Source organism: Zonotrichia leucophrys, chromosome 1A (genome assembly GCF_028769735.1).
Source record: "Zonotrichia leucophrys gambelii isolate GWCS_2022_RI chromosome 1A, RI_Zleu_2.0, whole genome shotgun sequence".
NCBI classification, from domain to species: domain Eukaryota; kingdom Metazoa; phylum Chordata; class Aves; order Passeriformes; family Passerellidae; genus Zonotrichia; species Zonotrichia leucophrys.
Window position 1 is genome coordinate 41950179 of NC_088170.1, and position 25577 is coordinate 41975755.

The 25577-nt window shown below is 41.3% G+C and overlaps 2 protein-coding genes across 5 annotated transcripts in view; both read right to left on the minus strand.

The window, feature by feature from the left end:
• The window catches only part of RIC8B (RIC8 guanine nucleotide exchange factor B), a 32069-nt gene extending 17424 nt beyond the window's left edge, over positions 1-14645 (minus strand). Inside the window, exons 1-4 of the mRNA XM_064702524.1 lie at positions 14457-14645; positions 11227-11274; positions 2993-3601; positions 461-555 (exon numbers count right to left, since the gene is read on the minus strand). Coding sequence (XP_064558594.1) covers positions 461-555; positions 2993-3601; positions 11227-11274; positions 14457-14573 — 869 coding nt within the window. The 5' untranslated portion in view covers positions 14574-14645. The remainder of the gene's footprint in view (positions 1-460; positions 556-2992; positions 3602-11226; positions 11275-14456) is intronic.
• A 3451-nt stretch (positions 14646-18096) lies between these two features.
• The window catches only part of RFX4 (regulatory factor X4), an 88462-nt gene continuing 80981 nt past the window's right edge, over positions 18097-25577 (minus strand). For all 4 annotated transcript variants that reach the window (XM_064702527.1, XM_064702528.1, XM_064702526.1 and 1 more), the window contains one exon: positions 18097-19494. In XM_064702527.1, coding sequence (XP_064558597.1) covers positions 19222-19494 — 273 coding nt within the window. In that variant the 3' untranslated portion in view covers positions 18097-19221. The remainder of the gene's footprint in view (positions 19495-25577) is intronic.

Consider the following 25577-nt stretch of genomic DNA (forward strand, 5'->3'; position numbering starts at 1 on the left):
ATAAAATATCAACTTGTTACTTCCACCCCAATCCATCAGAATTGCAAAACTTACATACAGAAATCTCAAAACGTAGTGTTTCCATTAGTTTCTGTGCAAAACAACAGAAGTTGCATTCCACTTCAATTTTAACTACACTTACAACTTTCATATGTATTTTCATCCTCAGATACACACACGTGAACATAAAACCAAAATTTAAAAAAGGTGAGCTTTGTTATCAGTGACAGAAGATAACAATCCTGCCAGCCACCTTCTCTCTGGAAAACTGGATATGCTTAAACAATGTTTGAGGAAAACAGCCTTCATCAAAAAAAGATTAACAGTACTACCTCAAAATAAATGAAGTTTTCATTGTTCTCAGATTTCTACTTTAGATTTTAGGCAAAGTAATTTCTATTTAGAAAAACCAACCAAATAAAAACCTTTTAACATAGATTAGTTCTGCAATTCTACCAACCTGTGCAACTCTTCAGTTTTTTCTTCAGTAGGGCCCGTGGTTAATAAGCAGTGTCGAAGGATGGCAGCCATGTAACGAAATTGATGAGATTCATTCTATATAAATATAAATTATGAAGATATTTTTTCATTTTGAAGATTGCAAGTAAGGCTTTCAGGTCACTAGAATAATAAAAGTTAAAGATGGAAAACACCTATTAGATCATAACATCCATCCCTATCAATAAAAGGACTCTACCTTTGTTTCACTGAATGCTTAATGCTACATAACTCTCATAAGCTGACTTTTTCAAAAGTCAGGCCTTGTAAAACTCACTGAGGTTTTTCCAGTTAAACCAGCCTTCATTAGTAGAAAACCCAGTTCCAAGTGTTTGCTCAATTCCATACCACTATTCCTAACACACCACTCTACTTCCTGTACTTACACCAGGCCACCTCTTCATCCATTTAGATTATGCATTTTCTTCACTTAATTTGTCTTCTCCTCATTTAGGCCTTTTGCCAGGTTTCATTCCCTCCACCTAGTCTGTCTCTTTTTTCTAATTCCCCTGATTCCTTTCCTCCATTCCATTAATAACTTCTCAGCAACCTTACTTGCCCTACCTTTTCCTCTCTCCAAGCAATCCCCCCTTCCAATCTCCCACCAGACAGCAGCCATGCCAATAGCACACCAGTAACTGCAACCTTTTAACTCTGTGTCATTGTCCTCACCCTTTTTCAACAGCTCTTCTGGGCATCTGTGTATGTTCTGCAGTGTTTGACCTGGCACAAAGCACCCAATGCATCTTTTGAAGGATCAGCATCAAAATCTGCCATCTGCAGATCTTGTCTGGCCTTGCAACTTTGAAACTATCTCCAGTCATTAAATATTGGTGTTTCAAATGGTTCTCTCCACATTAGGATAGATCTTGTTTAGCTTTCACCCACATGCCCAACCTCTCTGCTCTCCTTTTATTTTCCATGTGTTCTGCTGTTTGGAATTTCTTCAAATTCTGCCTCTTCAGCCCACTTCATTAGCATGCCTTTCACTCCTCTCCCAGATCATTAAAACTACCACTGGAATATTCACTAAGTAGAATGTCACCTAACATATCTGGCTAACAGCCACTAAAAAGTTCTTTAATTTAAAAGTTCTCCGCTTTTAGGAATTTCTAGTTAAGAGTTATTATCTAAGCTTTATCTCAAAATGCAAATAAGCTTCTCATTAAAAAAAAAAAAAAGCTACATGCATTTTTGGGATATTAAGGACGAAAAGACAGTGAGCTGGGCTTTACACCTCTCCAGATTCAGTATGTTTTAAGAGTAAACCAACTTCCAGGTATCATGAGTTTATCTCTCAAGAGGTGAACAGTTTCTTTTTCCAACTTTCCATATAACTGTGTTACATGCTTTTTTACCTCCTGAACAATCACCTGTCTATACGAAGAACTTTGACAAAGTTAAAGATACTTTTAATAAGGGTCTAAATCAGAAATATAAACAGAAGAAAGAAACCTCACTTTCTTTATATTTCCTTGAAACTCAAATAGTAGCTTCTCTGATCCCTCCATAACTTAATCTTAAATTTCAGGATTTCTTATTCAGCATATCCTTGAGACATTAAAGCAAAGAATAAACTTCCAACTTTGCTCAAGTTTTACATTCCTTAAAGTTATAATTAATATCTGATTTGCTGTTTAGTCCAAAGCACTAAAAAGAACAATTATTTGCAAATGTTAACTAATGTAGAATTTTGATCGAATTTTGATCAGCTTTATATGCTTCATATTTACCATGTCCAATGGAAAGTAAATAACACTGTTCTAGAGACTATGATGTAGACTAAAAAGAAAGGTTTCCTATATAATTCTCCTGCTTTAGCACAGACTCAGGTTATTCAGAAAAGTTACCCTTGTAATTTCTGTTTATAACACATAGGAAGCATATTTATCTAAGGAAAAAAAAAAAGATCTGACATAAGAACGAAAACAAACCAAGATAAACCTTATTCATAAGACATAACAATCAAAGTGTATTTTGTTCTTGTACTTGATCCCACCTTTAAAAGATAATGATGAAGTCCAAAGCTGGTGTTGGGAGGATGGGACACAGATATTAACAACAGTAGCACTCTTTCATCAGAGTTATTTGTTAAAAATGAGAGTTGATGTACTTATCATGCAACAGAGAAGTTCCCTCCGTTCTATCTATTGCCCTTTTGCCATAGTCCACAAGCTCCAAAGATGCAGCCATCTGGTACACTTAGATAAAGAAGTTTTTCCTGGCCAGCTAATTATTAGTGAACAACATTTATTTTCTTTTGGAAATCTAAGACTTTTATGAAATAGTATTTTTTGCATTTTTGTATCCGAAAACATACAGTTTAAACTTGCATTAGGCAAGCCAAGCAGTTCTCCTAATACACAGAAAATGTATGAATAAAATTTTCTGCCCAAGTTGTAGCAGGAACAACAACTGCCGCCTGTGTATCTACCCGTTGGTTCTTGCAGGCTAAACAAAATCAACTGAAAAAAGCACTTCAGCCAAGCCTTACCTTGCTGTGGACATTCCAGCTGTCAAGTGTTACATTAAATAGAGCCTTTAGTGCCTCAATGGCACAATCTGTCTCTTGCAAAGATAGAGGAAGCCTGTCACGATCTTCTGCTGCCTTATATTCCTCTGTCCATCTTACACTCAGGGAACTCTCCAAAGCCTGAGTCAAAACCTGCACCCCTTGTAGCTCCTGACGCAGCTGTGCTCTAATATCTGTGTGCAGAAGCGACAAGAGGAAGAGGAGACGCAAATCAAAGCATTTAATGTCATCAACAAGCTGCCGGTCCTTACATTTCTGCAGAAGATTGCAGAGCATTGCTGCAAGATTCAGTTCCAAACTGAGCTTCTGTGCAACTGAACTATTAAAAATTATGTTACAGAGGCATTTTAAGGCTTCTACTATCACAGGAAATTCAGATACTCTCTCCAGTGGATCTTCCACAGTGTCCAGCTTTGCTAGCTTCATAAGGATCTGCATGTTCCTCTTTGTGGTTACAGGCACTAAAACCTTCTTGTCCCGGGAGAGAATCCGGAGGGCCTCCAGACAGGCAACTTGACATGAAGTCTTTGTGTCTTTTTCAAGGATGTTTAGAATTCCTTCACACAGTTTCTAGGCAAACACAACAAAGAAAAAGGGGACAGTTTCAGTGTCAAAATACTGGTGGCAATAAGAAACTACTTTGCTAAGCTTCCATATAACTTTTGACATTTTATCTCACTTGAGAAACTAGGTATTCCGTATTAGCACTTCAAAATATGTACTGTTACCAAAGGCCTCCAGAAAGCACCAAATGCAGTTATCTCATGGACACAATCCAAATACATCAACATTTGCAGAAGCATTAAGCCAAAATGGCAGCTATTACCCACCACTGCCAGTTACAGTATCAGGACTAAAACATCCAGAAGAATAACAAAGTTAAAGAGAAGTGAAAGCAAAAATATGTCAAAGTACAACAGTCACACCTACAGCACCTGCAGAATTTTTAAGTCAAGGGTGTTTCAGTCAGGAGGCTGGGAGAAAAAGAAACCAAAATAACTGCTATTTAACATACAAGGATTAGTACTCCCATGTAACAGCTGTAATTTATGTGACCTCTTCAACCTAATCCACAGACTTCTCCCATTTTAAGTATGACTCTAAGAAATAACACCTCTGACACAGAAACACAATGCAGTTTTCCTTGAAGGCAGACTGGAGCAGTTCTACCAAAGCAGCTTTATCAACACAGATTGTTCTTGATGTCAAAATAGTTCACAGATTCCTTATACCAACAGGACTGCAGGGGTAAATAATCACATAAATGCAGCATGGGAAAATACAGCACTCCAATAATCTGCAGGTGAGAACTGTAACATCAGAATTACAGAAGCATTACCTTTTATAAGACAGAAATGGACAGTCAATCAATCAAAGGGGAGAAAAGAGAGGCCAGAAAGGATTGCTTGATGTGAGAGGACTCCAGTGGGATTTTATGCCTTATGCTCAACACAACTACTCATGGGTCCTAGTGTCAGAAGTATAGTCACAAAGAAATTCCCGATACAACAGAAACTGCACTGTACCTCCTAGGACACAGTTTCTCCATGCTCCTCTCCTCCTCAGTGTGGTGTCTTGACCATCAACATGAATAAATTACTGAAGAAGCCAGAGCAGCCACTGAGTGGAAGAGCCCTAAAGCAGAAGTCTACTTAGGACCCAAAATTCATATTGTGACCTCAGGCAGTCTGTGTCAAAAAAATCATTACAAAAAGCACAGGAATACTAGTAAAGTATAAAATGGTGCTTGGTGAATGGTCTCTGAATTCCACTTTCATTATCACCGCCACAACAAAAAGGTGAGGAGCACTGAAGCCCATGACCCTGATACAAAGTTCAAAACAAAGTTTCCACTTAGGACATGTAAGCCAGTATTACTACTGTGATGATTTACAATTAAAGTCAAAATAAAAAAATGAACAAAATCAAGAACAAACATTAAATCTAAAGCACATCTAGAACAGACACTCCAGAAGAATATGGGAGCAAACAACCAAAGACTTAAACTTGTTTTCTTTTAACTTCAAACAACATTAAAAGAAAATGTGCAAACAAAGTCAAACAGCAGGAACTCACAACATGATTTCTACAATGCTTGTCCTGGGGTGAAGCCCATCCAAAAGCACCACCCAGACAACCAAGACCCTGACTGTGTTTCCACAGCCCTGACTGGACAATCCAGTAAGAGCCTGAAAACAAGGAATAAGCCCCACCTCTCATCACATATGCAACATGAGAAATCTTTTATCAGAATATTAGAGACACTACAGTACTAAAAATCCCACATGTGACCAACTGTACAGGCATACAGGTACTTACTGTGGCTGGAAAAAGGCACATAAGGACAGAGTTCCTCACCATTAACCTAGAGCTGCTCACACAGAACCACACAACTCCCTGATTAAAGCACTGTATGCCAGACCTGCACCAAATGTTTCTGAAGGTGGCAGCTTTGAAGTGTTTTTTAAAATGCCCAAAACAAAAAATGCCCAGTCTAGATCCACAGTCAAATTACCTAGTTACAGCTCAACTTCTTACAAGAATTCACTTTCTACTGCTGAGAGTTTTGCATACAGTTAAGTCTGCTTTGCAAGCTGAAGTGTGGAGTCTGTTTGGTTTTGAGGAATAGCACACAACTGAACAGACAGTTCACAGAACTCCAGAAAAATCCTAGTTTATTCTGTGTTTAAGCACTTTTCAACTAGACTTAGCAGTTATTGTCTTCCTTGTTGGTAACAGCTGCCACAAGGTGGTCTGTAACAATTTATCCAAATTCTGAAACTTATTTGATTACACAGAGACCAAGCTGCTCAAATTCTGACTTAATTTTTTTCCCCATAATTTTACCCACCTGCTGTTATGAAAGTGTCACTGGAAAATGTCAAAAGCACTGCAGGAGGGATGCCAAAGGGCAATAACCTCCTGCTGACCTTCTGCGAGAGGTGGAAGTCTAACCTTCCCTCCATACAGTAAATGACATGCAATTTAATTAAAAATATAAAATCATCTCTTTGGCTTCAAATCATAGTGAAATGCAGCACCAGAAGAGTCTTAACTCTGAATAGTTGTACTAAAGATAGATATAAAATCTTTTTTTTAAGAGATTTAGCAACCTGATTACAACTTAACTGCTGACAAAGTTCTCTGGAGTTAAAATCCAGTCAGCCATCAAGAGTGATTTTAGAGGAAGCAGCAATCAGGGCATCTGTGACAGTGAACCACTGTAGGCTGATCCTAAGAGCCATCAGCAGCTCAGGAAAAGCTAGAGTATCTGATTATAATTGCAGAGCTATCCACGGAAAGATTCACCCTAATAGGAAACTGCCTCAGAGACAATTAAAACCAAATGCCATACAGCACATTTTCTGTTTTGGCCTTGATGGTACAAGGGAAATGATGCACAGAGATAAGAGAAATAGGAAGAGATGTGACCACAACAACATTATCATGCTTTTCATTTTCTCTAGGTGGTGCTCTTTCTACCACCCTGTAGACCATTAGCATGGCATAAGCTAAAGGGCACAGATTTCATTTATATGGTTGGAAATGAAAGCAAGTGAAAATTCAGACTGGAAGGAACCTCCCCCTTTCACAACACATATGATGACTGTTCCAGTTTCAGGGCCTTTGTTTGCTACCCTTTAGGTCACTGCAAGATTTTCACATTTCTTTGTTTGGTGTTCTATCCTTTCAACATCCAGATAATATTTTGACTTTCATCAATCATGCTACAGCAAGCAATGTTTTTCATATACTTTTTCAAAAACTCTAGTTTTAACATTTTTTTATTGTAAAATCCATTCATTTCTCTGAAATTCAAGATTTCTCAGCTTTTCTGCTAATACTAACACAGAACAATGCACACCATTCCTTTTGTCTTGGCTGTAGTATTAAATCTTGTATCAAAACAGGAAGGCCAGAAAAACCCATTTGTCATCCTGTTTTGACAAATAAACTATTAACCTATTTTGGTCCTTTATCTTGACAGTGTAAAGCCACGATGCTAAGAAGCAAAACAGCCCAGTAGAAAAAGATCTCTCCTGAGACATGAGATGTGTGTTTTCTCCCTTGCTCAGCCACAGGCCTGCTTTGTGACTTTGGGCCAAATACTTCCAGTATCTTCCACTATCTTTGTTCACAGGCTGATTAGGCTGGGGTGAGGGGAGGGGATGGAAAGGAGAGCACAACTCTTCAGTTTCTGTGTTTTAATGTCTATTAATGCTTCCGAGCAAAGCATCCATGACAATGAGAAAGTAAACCCAAGAATATTTGAAATATTAGTTACAACTTTCATTTCTCTGCAAGTCAAGACAACATTTACACAACATATATCATCAACTGTGCTGAATAACAGGACAATTAGATAACCTCTCCTGAGAAGACTGTGCCAAATTTTTGCCTAGTCTTTGTGGACAGATGTGGGTGGGAAGGTGTATACTTGCATTCCTTGAGGATTCAGCCTGCTTTATTTTGAGCACTTCATTGTTGAGCCTGCACTGACAGTGGGAAGTTGGCTGTTTGGCAGGAGCCTGCCAGCTCTGACATGGCACAGAGCCAAGCTGAAGGTCTGAACACATGAGAGCAGGACAGTTCTGCAGGTGAGGTGAGGAGCACCCTGAGCAATCCCGGTTGTCAGAACTGGTGGATTAAGCACTTGCTTCAGAGTCACAGAAAGGTTCAATCCTGTGTAGCTGCACTCACAGCAGCCCCTGCTCACCTCACTGGACAGGGAGAGGGAGAACCCTTTTATCTTCTGTAATCCCATGGTGAAAGGATGTTAAAAGGAGAGATGGGTTTCATGAACCTTAAGAGGTTTCAGTAAAAGCTAAAAAATGCTGGATGGGAATGGGCAGGACCAGAGGGAATTAGAACAAATGCTCAGTATTAATGCAGGATACTTAGTACTTTTTCCTCTTACAGACTGGTACTCCCTTAAGGGGTTTTGGAGAAGTCAGAACAGTAACAACAGCAACTAAAATACCACACAGTGTGCCCACAGGAGAACTTGAGCTTAATATTGTTACAGGACACTCACTAACAGACTTTAAAAGCTTACCCCATATTTACTGGGAAGAGAAAAACTGTACCTTGGTGGCTGCAGGAACCTTCAGACCTCCCTGAAACATCACCGCATCAACAGCACTAACTTAAGAATGAGGTTCTTCTAAGATTGAGAGTGTGACAGCATCTCTCTCCATCAACACACTTCACTCCTTCCAGAGTTAAAACATGGTACTGTACAGAGACTTAGAGAATCTCCCCACATCATTAATTTAACTGGTAGAGAAATCCCCACATACATTTGGTATGATTTACCACCAGCTATTTCAACACCTTGAAAACACTCAGTGATGCAAGGGGAAAACACTGTTTTCGGTGATTTTCTTCCCATTGAATTTTAGATCCATCATGTTCAAATCAAACCCAGACAATAACTCAAGAACACTGATCACAAATTCTGAAGATTTCTATTAAGAGACCCAACACAGTAAGCTGGACCTAACAGAGCAGAAACCTGATGCTGCAAGTACACTAAGAGGTGAAGCAGACAGAAAGGTATGGAGCTGAAGAGGAAATAGTGCAGTCATGTCAGGTAAGAATATGGCTTGTAAGTCATATTCTTACATTTGGCTACTGCTTCCCTTTTTTCCCCTTCCTCTTGCAAACTCAGTGCCTTCATCCAAATTAAAAAGCCCTACTTGCCATCTTGGACAGATTTACTTCATCTGTTATATCACAGCAAATGGTGCCATGACTACTTCCAGCTGTGGAAGGCTATGACCAGCCAGGCAATCAGTGCTGAGACATTTCCAGGGCACAAACAGTACTGTAATTTTATTGCCATCTGAAGTCTGTAAAGAGCACAAACGTGTTGCTACTTCAGAAGCAGTATTTGGCCCCAACAAAGTATAAATAATGGAGAGCAAAGCTATTAAATAAAGATCAAGTGGTCCAAAAAACCCTTTCCTTTTTGTATTAGCATGTGAGCTCGAGCTGAAGCACCTTCTCTGCCAGAGAAAGGGAGACACTACACCTGACAACTCTCTCCAAGGTGACTGCCTGGTCAAGTTAATAGATATCCCTTTTCTGGAGTGGATTCCAGAGCAGACCAACTGTTTGTCTCAACCATGCCACGCTGCTGTGAAGTGTTGCAGTTCTGGACACTCAACTTTTTCCAGCAGAACACTGTCAAAAACTTCTTGACTGCTTGAGACAAATACTTCAGATTTCTAAGTGCTCATTAAACTCCTCAGAAACAACACCACTGCCTTTATTTCAGCTGCTATTCCAGAACACATTTACTTCTGGTTGGCAATACTGTTTACACAAGGAAACTGAAAACTGGCTTCCATAAATTCTTATTTTTTTTTAGTATATAACAAGTTAAGAAGGATTGGCACTGACTTGATGTGCCTGGTATCTGAGTGTATCTTAGAGTACAACACAGATTGCCATCTGATTTATATCCAGAACACTCACCACAGATAGGCCAAGGCAGACACATACATCATTAAACAACCAGGACAAATACAAGGACAGCTTACATTACAATCTCGAGGTTGTATCACCCTGAGATGTATTACAGTCCTGTGGCTATGTTCAGATAGACAAACTTGATAGCATTACCTCCCTTCCTGTCTTCTGGAGGACACAACCTACTTTTCTCCTGGAATTCATTATCACAAACTCACTGCAGATTTAGTTAGGTTACAGCCTAAAACCATCATGCCTTGGTAGTCATATATCACTGCAGAACAATTTACTCAGTCCAATTAACCAGCTTCTAGTCAAGCCATAGTTTTGGCCTTTCTATCTTTTGTATTTTCAGCATGTCACTGGTGTGTATGGGTTGCTTAAAAAAAAAAATCCTCATACTATGTAACTTACATTCACCTCTCCAAACTCATTGTCTTTATTTGGCTTTTGCCTATTTGGCCTCTGCTCTCTTGTCCTTTCCTGTGTTCTGCAGCTGGCAATCAATTTTTCAGACTAGACATTCACTCAAGCACAGTGTAAAAAGGGATGGGAGGGATGGTGAGGGAACAGAGGCAAGCACCAAGTCCAGATCCCAGGTGAGCTCTTCTACAGATCAGAAGGGACACACACAGAGTGCATCACCACATCACTGAGTGTCAGCTTCCAGCAAAGCCATAGATAAAGCAAAGCTAAGAGGTCTTTGATTCTCTGTGTAACAAGGAATTGCAACTGAAGATTACAGTACAAACAACTGATGGGTTTGCAAATGCAAAAGACTGGCAGACTTATCATCCCACCCATTTCTACCAGAAAAAAGAAAAAAATAACACCTTAAAATATTTAGATTTAGCATAAGATCATGGAATGAAACAATGTGTGTCCAATTTCAGACAAGCTATCCTTGTAGGAATCTTGCAATTCTGATTTCAAGCTTTGAGTTTATTCCAGAAATAGCAGAAAGATACAGCCTCATTCACTAATGAACGTTTTCTGAATAAATATGCAAATCAGCCTCAAAGCTAATTACACAACAGAAAGAAAGGGCTTTGTACTACATCTTACTCCCTAAAAATAACAACAGGAAAAAATAATTCCATGTCCAAGCTTTAAATGCGAGGCTGTGAATGGATCCCAAGGGATGTGCTAAGCCCTCCCACACCTGGACAGCTCAATTCACATTTCCCAGCTTTGACACCTGATGCATGTACCACATCTCACTGATTACAGCACCTTTGGAATAACAGGCTTCTGCAACCCTGTCTTCCTTATAGCTTAACAGTTTTCTTCTTTACTTATCCCTTCATCTTAATCCCTAGTGTTCTTTAAGCATCTCACATAGATAAGAAATATATCTGTCATATTGTTACCTGCTGAGAAGAGAGAAAATTGAAAAATCTACAGCAAAATTTTACCTCAGTAGATATAGAAGAGTATCTTTACATTTATTCTTCCACCTCATCTCAAATCCATACCCAGCAAAATCATTTATAGGCTTTTCTGTAACTACTTTCATTCAACACTGGGAGCCTTGCTAGGGGAATTTCAGAGAAAAAAGGGAATATGTAGTTTTCATGTCTCTTGGACTGAAGAAGCAACAATTAAATTATAACTTTATACTCACTGCTTGCACCATTTCACAATGGCATCTAAGTTCAGAGACTGCCTTTATTCTTAACTTCTTCCTTGAGGTATGCAGCTCTACAGCCTATTTTACTCACCTTTCTTTTGTCTTCATCTGCAGGGTCAAACCTGAAAGTGGCCCGATTCTGTAAGCAAAGACAAGAGTTTGTGTTTGTTACATGCACAGCAGCTGCAGAGGATGTAATAACTGCAAAACTATTCAAAACTCCAGGGCTCTGGTTAAACTAAGCCTCAGATAATGAGGCTACAACCATGCCCTCCTCTTCCCATCCTCCCCAACAGCAAAAGCATCACTAAGTGCCTCCAATGAAGAGTTTCACAAGTACTACTGGTGCAGAGCAAGCTTTTACCTGTGGGATGTGAGTCAACTACCTCACACATGGCACTTAACAGGGTGAAAAATGAGAGAGATTGCCTTGTTTTTCACACATACCTCATTACCCAGATTCTTCCCCAAACAGATCTTGCTCACAAGCTTTTGACTGCTCTGAGTGTTCCAAACCAGAACCACCATGGCATCATCTTGCCCAGAAAACAAGTACTACAAATCAAATAAGCCTTGCTACAAAAACTACGAGTTTCTGTGTTCTGGCAGCTTCCAAAACACCTTACCAAGGTATTTGTTTCTCTGGTATAGTTAAACAAAAGGTAGACATGGTCTAACTACAAGTCCTTATTTTTTATTAAACACTTCAAACAGCAGTCAGGCCTAGTTCCATGTCAGCACACATGTTAGCATAGAAGAATGCTATTAGGGAAATATTACTCATCAGACAAAGAAAACAGCACTAATACCAGACATTTCTCTTAACATTTTAAAACTTCCAATATAAATGATCAAGCATGATTATTATAACATGACTAACAGCTTCCAAAAAATTAAAATATCAATTTCTATATCTAACATGCAACTTGCTACACCATGCAAGCGACTGAAAACAAAAGTGACTTTCCATAGCACATTCATGGGCCTTCTTACCTTTCATGACCCAAGCTCACAATGACACAGAAAGGTCACCAACATCAATTAGAGCCTTGAGGATGTTAAGAAAATCATTCTCCTCCTCTCTCAATAAGAGACAAATAATCCCCTTCCTCTCTCTTACAGAGCTCCCAGCTAGACAACAGGAGTTCAGCAACATGCTGGCCTCAAAGACAGGTGAGCACTGAATGATGAGCAATCAACCAAGAGAATGCAACCTTTATGTTTGCACATGAACATTTCAGCAAGTTTACAAAAGCAATGTTGTGAGAACAAGCCTAACCAGTAAAGCAACGAGATTTGGAATAATCACTGCAAATATTACAGCACAGAGAAGCACCAACACACATATTAATTTCTCTCATCATGGTTATTCTATGGGCACTTGCACTTTGGAACCACACTTGATCCATCCTTTCTTTTCAATTAAACCATATTTCATTTGTTATTTGGAAAAAAAAACTAGGGAAACCTAAAGCTCTGGAACCTGGACTACTCTGCCCAGTCTTTGCTGGCCCATAGACAAAGTGTCAGTAACAAAGTGTACAAAAAAAAGAGATGAAGGAAATACGATTAAAAAGTCTGAACAAGAAATGCAGTAAGGGCAATGTCATACTGAGACAGCATTAAAGTTTCTCACCTACTCCAAAAGAAGTATTTAGGTACACACTTAACTCCAAGACTTCATGCAAATACTTGAAATGTCAGAACACAAGGTGCATGAGCTCTCAACTGTGTCCTTGACGATTCTACTCAAGCCTAAACAATTCACCTGGGAAAGCTGCTGAGAAGGCGTAAAATCCAGTGCAGCAAAATTAAGAAACTATGCTTGTGCATCCTTTCTGACAGAACACATTTAACACGGGGTCACTTTGAGGAGTAAGGACAGAAACAAAAGGTTCCTTCAATCAGAATCCTTCCTCTGTACCTCAGAGGTGAGAAAGTTAAAACAGATGTGTCCATGAACTCCTGATCTACCCATCCTTCAGACCGAGTTCCCTCCAGGTGCATCAATCTCTACCTTTGAATTTCACCCAGACAAAGGCAGCCTATGTCAAGACTCAAGGTTCTTCTACAAGCTCAAGTTTGAGTGAAGAAATCAGTTACTGCCATTGTTAGGTGTAAAATATGTTGCACTTAAGATAGCAAATTTCAAGACACCTCTTGGAGGATGAATACCCACATCATACCCATGTTCATTTGGCTTCTCCCCTAATCACAAAGTGATTTAATGAAACTTTAACTAAAGATCTGAATGTTCGTTCCTGAAACAGATTCCTAAATTTTAGTCAATAATTAGTTCAACATGACTGCATATAAATTACAGCCAAAGCCAAACCCCGAGTCAGCACCAGCTTTAGAGACTTGTGTACCACTCACACAAGCACATATACAAAGGACAGCCACCTGAAGGGTTGAGACATAATCTTTCAGAATGGACTGTGCTGCTCTACTACAATCTAAGTGTCAAAATGCCCCTATCAGAAGGGGGGGGAGGGGTTAATAAAAGATTAACCCAACATGTATTTTCACTCTGATTTTCACCTCCCTATATCAACAGGAAACACCTTCACTTCTTGTCTGAACATACCCACATCAGACTACAAAAGCAGCAGACCCTTACTACTTGTTCATACTTGCCAGCATTAAAAGCTCAACCTGCTCTAAGCTGTCTCCCCCTTTCGCTTTGCTTGGCCAGAAACACGGAAAAATGAAGCGGGGTCTGTCAGCCCATTTCACACACATTCCCCGCACACTGACACGGCCGCTGTCCAGGCGATGGGAAGCGCTCTCCGTTCCCCACAAAGGGCAGCACCTCGGGCAGGTGGGCAGGTACCGAGAGACCTCAGTGTTCTTCTGTCCGGCCCCTGCCTAGCGGTGTACGCAGGTTAAAAGACTTGTGACGCAAATGAACGCTATCGAACAGCTCCTTTTACAGCCGATCACCGATAACCCACACTATACCCACTGGGCGCGCAGAACGCAAGAGCGAACGTGCCGGGGCCCGAGCCCGGCAATGGGCTTTGGGCTCCCCTGGAAGTCTGCTTTCCTCCAGCCACTGCCCCGGCTCTCCGCCCCAGCAGCGCCGCGGGGCCCGGCACGGCCTGCGAGCGGGGAGCGCACGGGAGGGGCGGGAAGCTGCGCCGGGCAGGGGCTCTGAGGGGCGGGGGCCATGGCGGTAGAGCGGTGAGCGCTGGGGACCCGCTGCAGACGCCAGCCCGCGAGGTCCAGGACGATGCTGGCGGCTCTGCCGATGGCGCGCGGGGCGGGGCGGCAACAGCGCCGGGGGAGCGGCGCAGAGGGGAGGGGGATGGAACCCGTTACCTCCTCGTTGTACCACGCCAGGACGCGCTCCACCGCCTCGGCGCCACCGCCGCCGCGCCCCTCCACGGCCTCCAGCACCGCGCCCAGCTCCGGGCCCGGCTCGGCGCCCCGCTCCATGCCCGACCGTCCCGTCCCGTCCGGCGCCGCCGGCAGCGGCCGCGCCCCGCCCGCGCACCACAACCCGCGGCCCCTGACGCGCCCTACGCTCCGCGGAAGCCGCCCGGACTGCCAGGCAGCGTCCGCGCGCCATTGGCTGGAGGGGCCGACGGCGCGCACTCCCGAGCCCTCCTATTGGCTGCCGTCCTGTCGTCAGGCTGTTGCGGAGAGAGGACTCCATTTCCCAGCATGCTCAACGGCGCGGCAGCCGGCGGGGTGTGCCGTGCTTTCTTGCCGCGGGGCACGATGGGTGCTGCAGTCCGTGCCCACAGCGCCCAGGGTTTCCGCTGGGAAGGGCGGCGGTAGCCCTCTCTCGGGAAGCACGGCGGCACAGGGCGCTGCCCAGCGCTTCCCTCCCTCTTTCTTAGGTTTGGCCGATTGTGTGCTCTCTGCGACCTGCCCTGGGCACGCCGTGTCAGTCACAAGGCGAAGGGCTGCCACAGCTAGGGCTGGCTGCTTTTTCTTAAGCTTTTAGGTTTATGTATCACGGGCGAAGTGTGTGAGTGTTCCCTGAAGCGGGGCTTCGCCACAGCGTCTGGCAGCAAAACCAATCTCAAGTCTAACCCACCAGAGCAGTGTGGTACACGAAAATTTTGCGTTTTGTTCAGGAGGTGGCAGGAGGGGAAGGTGCATTGGCAGAGCCAGGCAAAGGTGAACGGTGTCTCTATAAAGGTTTTGCAAGACTGCGTGTTTAAACCACTCTGAGCACATCCACAGCATTTCCAAACTCAAGGTGCCCTGTAATTGAAATTAATTGTCCAGATAGCAGAGAGTTATATATTGAAGTTAACAAAACCCACTCCCCAAATATGTTCATACAGAGCTGTGGCCGGTCTCTCCTCAAAATCTTTATTCCTTGAGTTCAGGAATCCGTGAGAAAGAGAAACCTTTAATCTCACAAATGACTGGTTCCATAGCGGAAAACACCAGGGAGGTTGCATCTGCAGATGGACAGAGCCCAGAGGGGGTCAGATGTGACGGTGCCTGTCTGCAGTGTTTAAGATGCAGAACCAAACCAGAACCTGAATTTCCTCCTTAGGGGTTTCTTGCCACAGGAACTGAAATATAAATCCAGAACAGCACAGTCACTGGAGTGCAAGGAGTAACAAAATCCAGTCATCCAGTGTGCAGCCATTAATTCTGAGTCTGATCCATCTGTAAACTAACGGAGCTTTGGAGAGAAACCCAATAAAAAAAGTCTTTTGCTTGTTAGATTTACAACTCTATAAAAAAGTATGAACTGGCTTAGATTTACTTCACAGCACAGCAAAACACTCATTTTACTTGCCCATAGTTATTTATTTTTTTTTAATTCCAAAACCTGAAAAATAAACATTAGGAAACTCTTACTGCCCTTTAAAGGCACATTGTTATTCATTATCAGCGTGTTTTAGTTTCCACTTTATGTAGTATATGAAGGATTAGGATTTCAATGAAAGAGAAGGACAGAATAAATTGCATCCTCTACCAAAGAACTGGCAGACCTTTTCAGATGGGTGCATACCACGAGCCCTTCCCCTGTTAGTCAGCTTTATGTAAACCTTCCAAAGCAACGTCTGCCCCTGAATTTCATGGGTTTCAGGGTCAGTCACAACAGAATTGTGGGGCTGGGGAGGTCAGAGGCCATTTTTGTCAAAGGGTAGCGACCTTTGCAGCAAGAGGTAGCCTGACAAAAACAGGATTCATGCTACTGAATGGAGTTCTCACTGCTCTTCCCCCTCTGAGTCTTTTTTCTACCTGGTAATGAAAAATCTTGAAGAATTGTAGTGGATTTTTATAGGCATACATACATATATACATTTGTGTGTGTGTGTAGATCTGTTCAAAAATATTAAATGTGTTATGTCAGTTATGCTGTAATGTATAATATTAGTTTCTGTTCTGCTGTATATATTATATATCTGTCATTTATTATATGTCTTAGCCTGTGAAAAAGATCACATCATTATAAAAATGTGTATTTGTTGTTAGGAAAAAAGAGAATGTAAGCAAGAAATTAAAAAAAAAGAGAAAAGAAAAAGGGAAAAGGAAAAGAGAAAAAAATAGGAAAAGGAGGAAAGATAAGAAAGAAAGAAGAAAATAGGAAAAATAACAGAAGAGAAACTGCAATTGAGACGGAATATTTCAGAATGTGGCATTAAAGTTTCATCAGCAACGTTTGCATAGTCACATATTTAGTTCATATGCATATAAATGCATGGCTAGGCAAGAAAACCTAACTTTTAGTTTACATGTTCAAGGAAAATAATTAAATAACAACCTGCAGACGCTGACTCAGGAGGTTTGACAGTTTGTACTGAGATGACTTAAGACATTCTTGCCCCTCACCAGACATTCTACCCGGAGGTTAAGGTGCTCTCCCCAGGCTGCTGCTCTCCCCAGGCAGGTGCACAGCCTGTGACCTGAAAGCTGACATGGTTTGTGCTGCAGTGGTGGGGTCTGAGCTGCAGTGGCCCAGGATCCATCCTGCTTTACTTCGCAGCTCTTCTCATGCAGGAAGTGCCCTCTGTTCCACCATTCTATACATTGCCCCCCAAGAATGGCTACTTTGAATTTCAAAGCCCTCATCAGGAAGCAGTTCAATGGCAGTTGGAAGTGCACACTCCTGAGGCATCAACACAAGTTTTTCAATTTATTTTTTAAAAAAGAAAAAAAAGAGAAATAATATGGAGGCTTTTTTTGCAAAAGACTTTCCAAGCCCTGTTTGATTGATGATGTTCTTGGCTCTTTTTTATGAGCAGCTTTGTGGTGCTGCTGTTGGTCAGAATTTCCTCTCCCAAGACACCCAGGATGTTGCAGTTCTCCATTCAGAAATGTTTTATTATTTCTGGGTCTCACACTGTGTCCGATATCCCTCCTCCCTCCTGAACAATCTGCCTGAGCTCTTTGGGGTAACAAAGCTGACCCCATAAGTGTGGAAGCATATGGAATATTTGTATGCTAAAATAGTCTCATTTTCTCCTCTTTTTCAGTCAATGGGGATTAGGCTTCTTTTGGTTTAAAAATTTACTATAAAAAAGAGCAGAAGTGCTTCTGGCTTCCCTTGAGTGGTGCTTAGGCTCGCCACCATACTGATCCTTCCAAAGATCCAGCCTTGAGTTACTGGTCCATTCTACCCACAGATATCTCAGCAGGGCATCTGGTCCTTGGAGGGACCTTGGCAGGTCGTGATCACCAGTCCATCAGGCAAGTGGAGGTGCATCACCCATTTGCCATGAATTGTACCTGTTCGCAAGTCCTTCCTTGAATAAAAGCATGATGACGTCTAACATTTTTTGAAGGTCTGGAGCTTGTAGAAATTTTTGTATTTAAGTAAATTTAACTGGCATCTATTTACTTTCAAGAACTTTATTTGGGTGTGAAAATCCCTCATATACCTTGCACAACTGTACAAATAAAACTTATGTCCATTTTAGACATAAACATGGTTATTGTCACACTGGGTGCTATCAAAGATTTTATTTACAAAACAACTACTAAAATGCCTGTTGTCATATTTCCATTTATTTATTTCTTACCCATAGGGTAATAGGTCCACCATAATTGCTTGGTGCATTTTATAATACAGAAGAAAAAGCTATGTTAATAAAAACTAACAAAAACTCACAAATAGCTACAAATCTGAAGGAAAATGTCTAAGAAAAATTCTCCCCAAAATACAATACATTTTCCACACATACACAGTACAGAATAATTTCAAAGGCACAGCTTTGAATTTTGCTTTTATAGACGTGTAGAGAATTATCACCACGGGAAGAAATTGAGAGAACAGTTTCATACCTGACAATAGATAATTAAGCAAATAATCATGTTTGCATTGTCATTTTCTTTATATAATTGCTTCATATCATCATATTTAATATACGTGGCTCTGAATTCAAAATCTTCCCAGTCCCAAGTTCCTTCTTACCTTGTCATTACTAACCAGAGAAGTTAGATTTTTCCAGATTGTGCAAACTCAACACAAATACATATATAATATGAACAACAGTCAACTTAAGGCAGTGTATAATTCAATGCTACATGTCTTTTCTTCTCTTTTGTAAAGATCAAACTTACTAGATCAACAGAAAGGTGCATCAATATACAAAGTTAGGTGTAAACTGAAACCTACAGCAACACATGTCCTTTTAAGGAACCAGATAGAGGAATTGATATGAGTAAGTGATGACTTGGCAGAATGGTTTTTAAGGAATGCGTTAAGAGCTTAAAAGAACAGATGATGGAGTTTTGCTGAGGGCAAATTTCCTGTCTTTAATTCAAATTATAAATGGGTCCTGTTTCAGTACTTTTTTTTTGTAAGACTCATTAATGTTTGTCAATAAGAGAGGGGGTAAAACTGGCTCATTCAAACTTAGAGCACACAGGGTTGTCCCAGAATTAAAAAAGGCACCGATCGGCCCAAAAAGTGGTCTAGAACAGCAGAAAAGTGTTTTTCAGCTACAGGAACATTCGGTTATACTGGTCTGCAATCTGCCCATATCAGGAAAAATATTTATCTGCCCAGGATCTTTTCCATTTTCACCTTCCTTGAAGAACATCCACATGTCATGAAGCTTTTATAACTCCTGTACAGTGGGAGTGTGTGGGCGCAGCTTATAGCAGTCATTCATTTAGCCCAGCCTGTAGTGGCTTCCCCATTGATGTATGCAAAGCCGGGAAAGTGTTGCATGTGCTCGTACTCAGAATTCCTGCGTGTTGTCAAGGGCGCATACATGTCACTGGAATTGCCATATCTTGTGGAGTGCATGGAGGAGCTGGTGTAGCAGGAGTTGGCAGCTGGGACCTCTGGCCAGCGCGGAGTCACTGGTGTGGGATGCAGCCTGGGAGTACTGCTCATCAAACAGGGCTCCATTCTTGATGTTGGGCCATTGAAGGGGTACTAGAATTCAAAAAAAAAAAAAAAAGAAATCAAAGAATCATCTGCCACGTACTTAATTTTAAAATAAGGGCTGGTGGTGTCACAATTCTGTGTTTAGAAAAGCCAAAATCGTATGAATTAACGGCTATCCAACAACAAGGTAGCATACTGAAGGTGAAATATCAGATAACCATTGTCTGCTGTAAACCAAAGTTTCAGGGAAAGTCTTGCAAAATAGTCACTTATTTTAAATACTGAATTAATTTATTGAAGTGCTAGATATATCTGGAAAATAGGAGAAAAATAGATTGAATTAATCTTTTTTTCTCCCACTTTTACTCAAAAACTTGCTATTTACTAAGAATTAGAAAATAAAATGTCCTAACTCTTCCTTACTCGAGTGAGTTTTGAGGGAGAGGAGCAAAAGAATCTTTATTTCTGTGAAAGTACCTTCCCTTTAAAATCTTCACAAGACATCCTGAAAGTTTCTTCAGGAAAACAGTATGGTCTGGCCCCAGAACCAGCAGCTAATTGGAGAACTTATGGAAAAAAGCAGGCAGGAGGAGAATCTTTCTAGTTCCCAGCTGTTCACAGTGACACTTGGAAACTAGAAATCAAAGTTTGATGAATAGCTTCCACTAAGGAAGGACAAGATAGGAAGGAAAACAGAACAGCTTTTGCCTTCTAGCTACAGACTGCAACAGAAAGTAAATTATGCTTATGAGGGCTTGCTTAGCATGTATTTATCTTATTGCCTGTCCTGCAGGAGCAGATAATCTGTGTGCTGTCTGAGGAACAGCTCTCCCTGTTTTGTCCCTGTTATCTATGCGCATGACAGAGATGGTGAGGATCCCTGTTACTCTTGGCCAGCCATATATCTTCAGAGCTTCTACATTTTACATCTTTATATCTTTTCTGCAAAAAAGTGTCACAGTTAACATTTTCGTATCTTGGGTTGTTTGACACTGTGGTATTTCTTTAACTTGAAAGCTGTCACCAAAGCAGGACTATCACTTCTGATACTTACAAACCTTGCAAGTGGCATGCCAAAGCTTTCTACTGCTGCAAAACTCCTCATGTTTTGGAGGCTTATGGAGAGAACAGGTGGAGTAGGTGCTCCTAGGAGGGGAGGTAGCAGAGATTCCCAAGGGGTCTCATTACATTACATGACTGCGGATGGGCCCGGGGTTAATAAGTTGCATAAGCAACTGTTACATAACCCCAAGGCAATTGCAGCAGCGTCTCCATGAGGACTTTGTGCTGTCTCCCTTCAGAGCACAGCCAGGAAGGCAGGCCAAATACACCTTGACAAATGTATTTGAACCATTCACAAGGCTCAGGCAGCTCAGAGCCACACACTGGCCACTCCCAACTAGAGAGGAGAAAAAGACTTTTTGACCAACATACTGTAGTTAGTGATTTAGCACATCCCTGTGTGCCCCGGGGACACAGGCCAGTAGGCAGATGAGAGGGAAGACATCAAAGGTGTTATCTAGCCTGTACTTCCCATCACCACACAGGCTGGATCTACCTGTGCCATCACAGCTGCTGAAACGGGGCATTAAACTGCAGCACCACCCTGAAACATTGACATTTCAACACTGTTCTGCTAATCCAGCTCCAGAATAAGCTGTCCTGGTGTCGGGATCATTAGCTTGTCAGAGCGACCCCGAGAAAAGTTCGAAAGTCTTTTTTCCCAGCCTGGAGCTTGAAGAAGGAGTCAGGGCTCTTCATTTCTCGGTCTCAAGGTTGTTTATTGTATCTTATCTATAAAAAATTTTCTCCTGCCCTGACAAGGTCAGCTCAGCAAGACAGTCTGAGGCACTCTGCCTGCCCACATACAGTGTTAGGTCTAAAAACTACGTATACAATGTTTACAATTACTTTCCAATACCTATCACCTATGTTAGACAGTGAGCTTCTACTCTAAACCAACCTGTAAGTGCCAACATCACAGCAGAAGATGGAGGCCAAGAAGAAGAAGAAGGAGAAAGGCTGGACACGCCCAGTTCCCTCCATCTTGCCTCCTGAGCCCCCATACAAAAACCCCTAAAATCTACTTTTCCACCCTGTGATAACTTCATTAATATTCTACTTAAACTGTTGTGGCTTGCTGATCTTCATACAAGGTTGGTAATTTGCTCCATGGGTCATAATCAAAACCACAGGCATTTTGGGCTCTGTGCCTGGCAGGAGTCTTGATTGCTCAGGACAGCCAGAGGGATGTCCTGGCTCCTGACATCCTGGCAACACTGACAACAGGTTTCTACAATATCATCTAAATTTCCAAATTCACTCCACAGGAAGTTTTTTCAGTAGGAAAGTTCAGCAGAGCTTACATACTGAGCAGAAAAAGCCTTATATTCCTTTGAAGGAGAACCAAGTCTTCAGACTTGTTGGCTTTCCAAAAGCTTTCATTGAAGTGAGAACTTCCAATGACCATTAACAATGAAACTCAAGCTTTGAAGCAATATGTGTCACAAGCTAAAAACTTTCTTCCTTGTCTTCAGAAGGGTTTTACTTGATACCAGTTGTGGTGGACTTTGCCTTTATTACCCATTGATCTATACATTAAATCACTGTAGATTCTTGTACTAAAGAGCGTACCTATAACAGGGTTACCCTAGACTTCTGCCATAATACACCAGTGATTCTCTCGTCTCCTTCACAATGAGATAATTGAGCTATTCTGTTGTTAACCATAACAGAAGCCTTTGCCATCCTGTCTCAGTGCAATTTTCCCTTGAGGTTTTGAAACAAAGGTTGTGACTTCTAACAGGGGAATTACGTGCTTTCATATCCCTTACAAATGCCAAGAGAAATCCGTCTTCAGCCAGGATAATTTGCTATTTGAAAATTTGTAGGCTGCAAAAACATTCACCTGTCATCAAGAAGAAGAGAATGAACTCTGGGAATATTGTGGTGGGTCCCCTTGTTGTACACAGCAATATGTGGGGAAGCCACATGATGTCTTTTTGGTCGTTTGGAACCACAAAACTTGTGCCAGTGAGTGAATGAAATCTTGGCTCCCAGAATGAACTTCAGGATGCACCAAAAAAGAAAGATTTTCCTCCTCCAATATGCAGCCCAGAGGCCATGCCTAGGCTTACTGAGAAGGCAGGGGAATGGCTCTGCATAAGGGGACAGGATACAGTGTGCTGCTTTTCCTTTTCATCGTGCGCACCCAATGCAGCTGTGTTTATGAATGTGTCATGAATATAAAAAGAATAATTGCTTGAAAATAACATAGACTCTAAATATCCAGTATTTTACAATAAATTCTGTTATGGCTGAATGCAAGATGGAAAGTTTTGTAATGGTAGGTCAGCTAATCGCAAATGACTCAGTGGCTTCTTTTTCCCTACAGTGAAGAGACTATTGAAAGACAATATTTTTAAAGTACTCGTTGGCCCCTGCCTGACTATTAACTCACCCAATGAAGCATCTATTCAGCCTTGTTGGAGTGTCCAAAGCAGAGCCATCTGGGCGGATGCCTGCCCATGCTGCCTGAATCACCTTTCACACTCTACATCCGGTTAATGAAGAGTGCTTAAGCTGAACTCAAAACACTGGGGCCTAGTGATCTTTGCCAGATATAAAAGCGACATTTGTTGGAGGACTCTTGACAGGAAATTACCATTTTCTGGGTTGACTCACAGTTGTTACTACTGCTGCCATTAGACCTAGACAAGAAGCCCTTTAAGCCCGTGAGACTTTGAGCAGATTATTGTTAAGGCCTTGCCCAAAAAAGTAAAATTAATTCAATTTATTTTAGTATTATTTTAGAAAATACAACATTAAATATGTCTTCCCATGAAGTGAAGGCTGAGGTTCTACAGTGAAAGGATGGAGAATAATCTCTTTATCCTTATTTTCAACTCACCAACCAATTATAAATGGAAGTGAAAGGTTTCAGTGTCCAAACAGCAAAATATTTTCCTTATGAATGTGGCTCTGACTTTACATTGTATTAGCTCCCACTTTGCTGGATGCTGTAAATTAACATTGCATGCTAGCCACTACTTTAGGACTTGCAAGTAACACATACCAGAAACTTCTGAACTGTGGAGAGCTGGCTATAAATTAACTTCATAAAAATATGCTTAAATCTTATAAAATTACATAATTGATACTATTGATTAAAGGCATCTTTATCACCCTAAATTTACCCTTTTCTCCACAAATTGAACCTTATTGAATCTGTTAATTAAGCTGAGTGAAACTTTGAAGTCCATCTAAGGGATTTTGGTACTTTTGGGAGTGGCATTTGGAGCCTTAGGAAAATGCTATTTGTAATTATCTCAAATGAAGACATCTGTTTCCTGTTGCATTCAATACATAATTACTTCAATTACATGCTAACAGTCTCAAGGCCCTTATAAAGGCATACAGTTGGGGAACAATGACTCTTGCTGCATGGGTGGGATTTGGGCAGTATTTCTGTCTTTCTGTCATTACCAGCTGTTTGATGACAGAGTGGTTATTGGGGAGGGTGTTATTCTTACTGCGCTGGTATAGTCATAAGTTTATAATGTGTATAAGCTGAAAGATTAAGAACTTTTCCCTTTTTTTTTTTTTCCCAAAGTAGATGAGCCAGAACAACATGAATGGACACTGAAGCATGGGCTCTGTCTGAGAGAGGATTTCTTTGGCTTCCTCATTGTCACAAAAAAGTTACTACTGTTTTCCAGTACTGCTTCTAGAAAATCCTGCTGCAGAGATATATGAAGTGAAGACATGGTTAAGTGGAATTGTGGCATGCAGTATTTTACAGAAAAACTGAGTCGTGCTGCATGCTGCACCCTGGCAAGTTTTATGAGATCATTGCACTCCACAGAGCAGTTCAGGAGAGTCAGAGTAATAACACTGCTTAAATTTCCTTTAACTATGGCCCAAACACTGTGCTCTGGGCCTCTGAGAGGTGCAGACCTGAGCTACTGCTGAGCAGCAGACTGTACTGCTGCGGCATTTTCCAGAGGGATTTGTTCTGCTGCCCACGCCATGGAAGTAAATGATGATCTTCATAAATGCAGCTTAAAGGCAGCAAAAACAAACAATAAAACAAACAAATAAATAGATTCATTCTTGTCTTTAAGATAGGAGGAGCATGGTACAAAAGAAGAAATGTTGCTGTGCTGCTTCTATGGCTCTCTGTCACCTGAGATTGACTGTTTGGAGATGGCTGTTCCATTTTGGAAACAGCAAAAGAGAAAAGGTAAAATGAGGCTGTGTTTAGTGTGGTATCAAGGAGGGATTCTCAGATCTAGGTGGTTAATGTGGCAGCTTCTTGGCTGAGCCCTCCTACCTACTCTGAGAGTCAAGTTTGCACAGAAAGGCTGGAGGGGAGCTCCAGCTCCATCAGGTTCCCTCTTTAGCACAACTGAGAGAACAGGACATTCACAGCCCCGCAGTCCTTGGATAACTCCAGTGCACAGAGCACCTGTCACAACAGAAACTAAAGAGATGATAATGCTAAATTCTGCAAGAGATGACAGGGAGGAGGTGAGGAAGGAGTGATGCAGATCTATTATGTCTTGAACGGTGAGAGAAGATAAACAGGGAATGAATATTCACTATTCCTCATCACCCAAAAAACCCTAGGGCACCCAATGCAATAACAAGAGAATGCGTGTTTCATGCAATGCCTGACAAAGTGCATACGTACAAAAAAGCTCAAAGACAGGGTAATGGAGAGTGGTTTGCTACAAAAACATCATTCCAACTGCGGCTTCCTACTCAGGATATCCCTAGGTTAGCTCTTGCCGAAGGCATCATTGCTATGCTGGTGAAAGGACTACCTTCTACTTACCCTACTTCTAAGACTTTTCCTCCACACACCTGTTTCTGGTCTGTGCTAGAGATAGGACCTGTATAACTGAACCTACAGTGTGATTCACTACAGCTACACATTAGGATACTTACAGTTAAAGATGTGCATCTTTATATGTTACCAGATACGTTAAAATGTGTACTACTGCAGATTATTCTAATTATTAGTAGGTTTATTCTTCCTACTAAAAGTGTTAGCATTGAAATTTACAAAGAAAGATTACTGCAGCATGGATTAGTTTGTATCTAAGCAAAAGGTAGAACTATGTGAATTG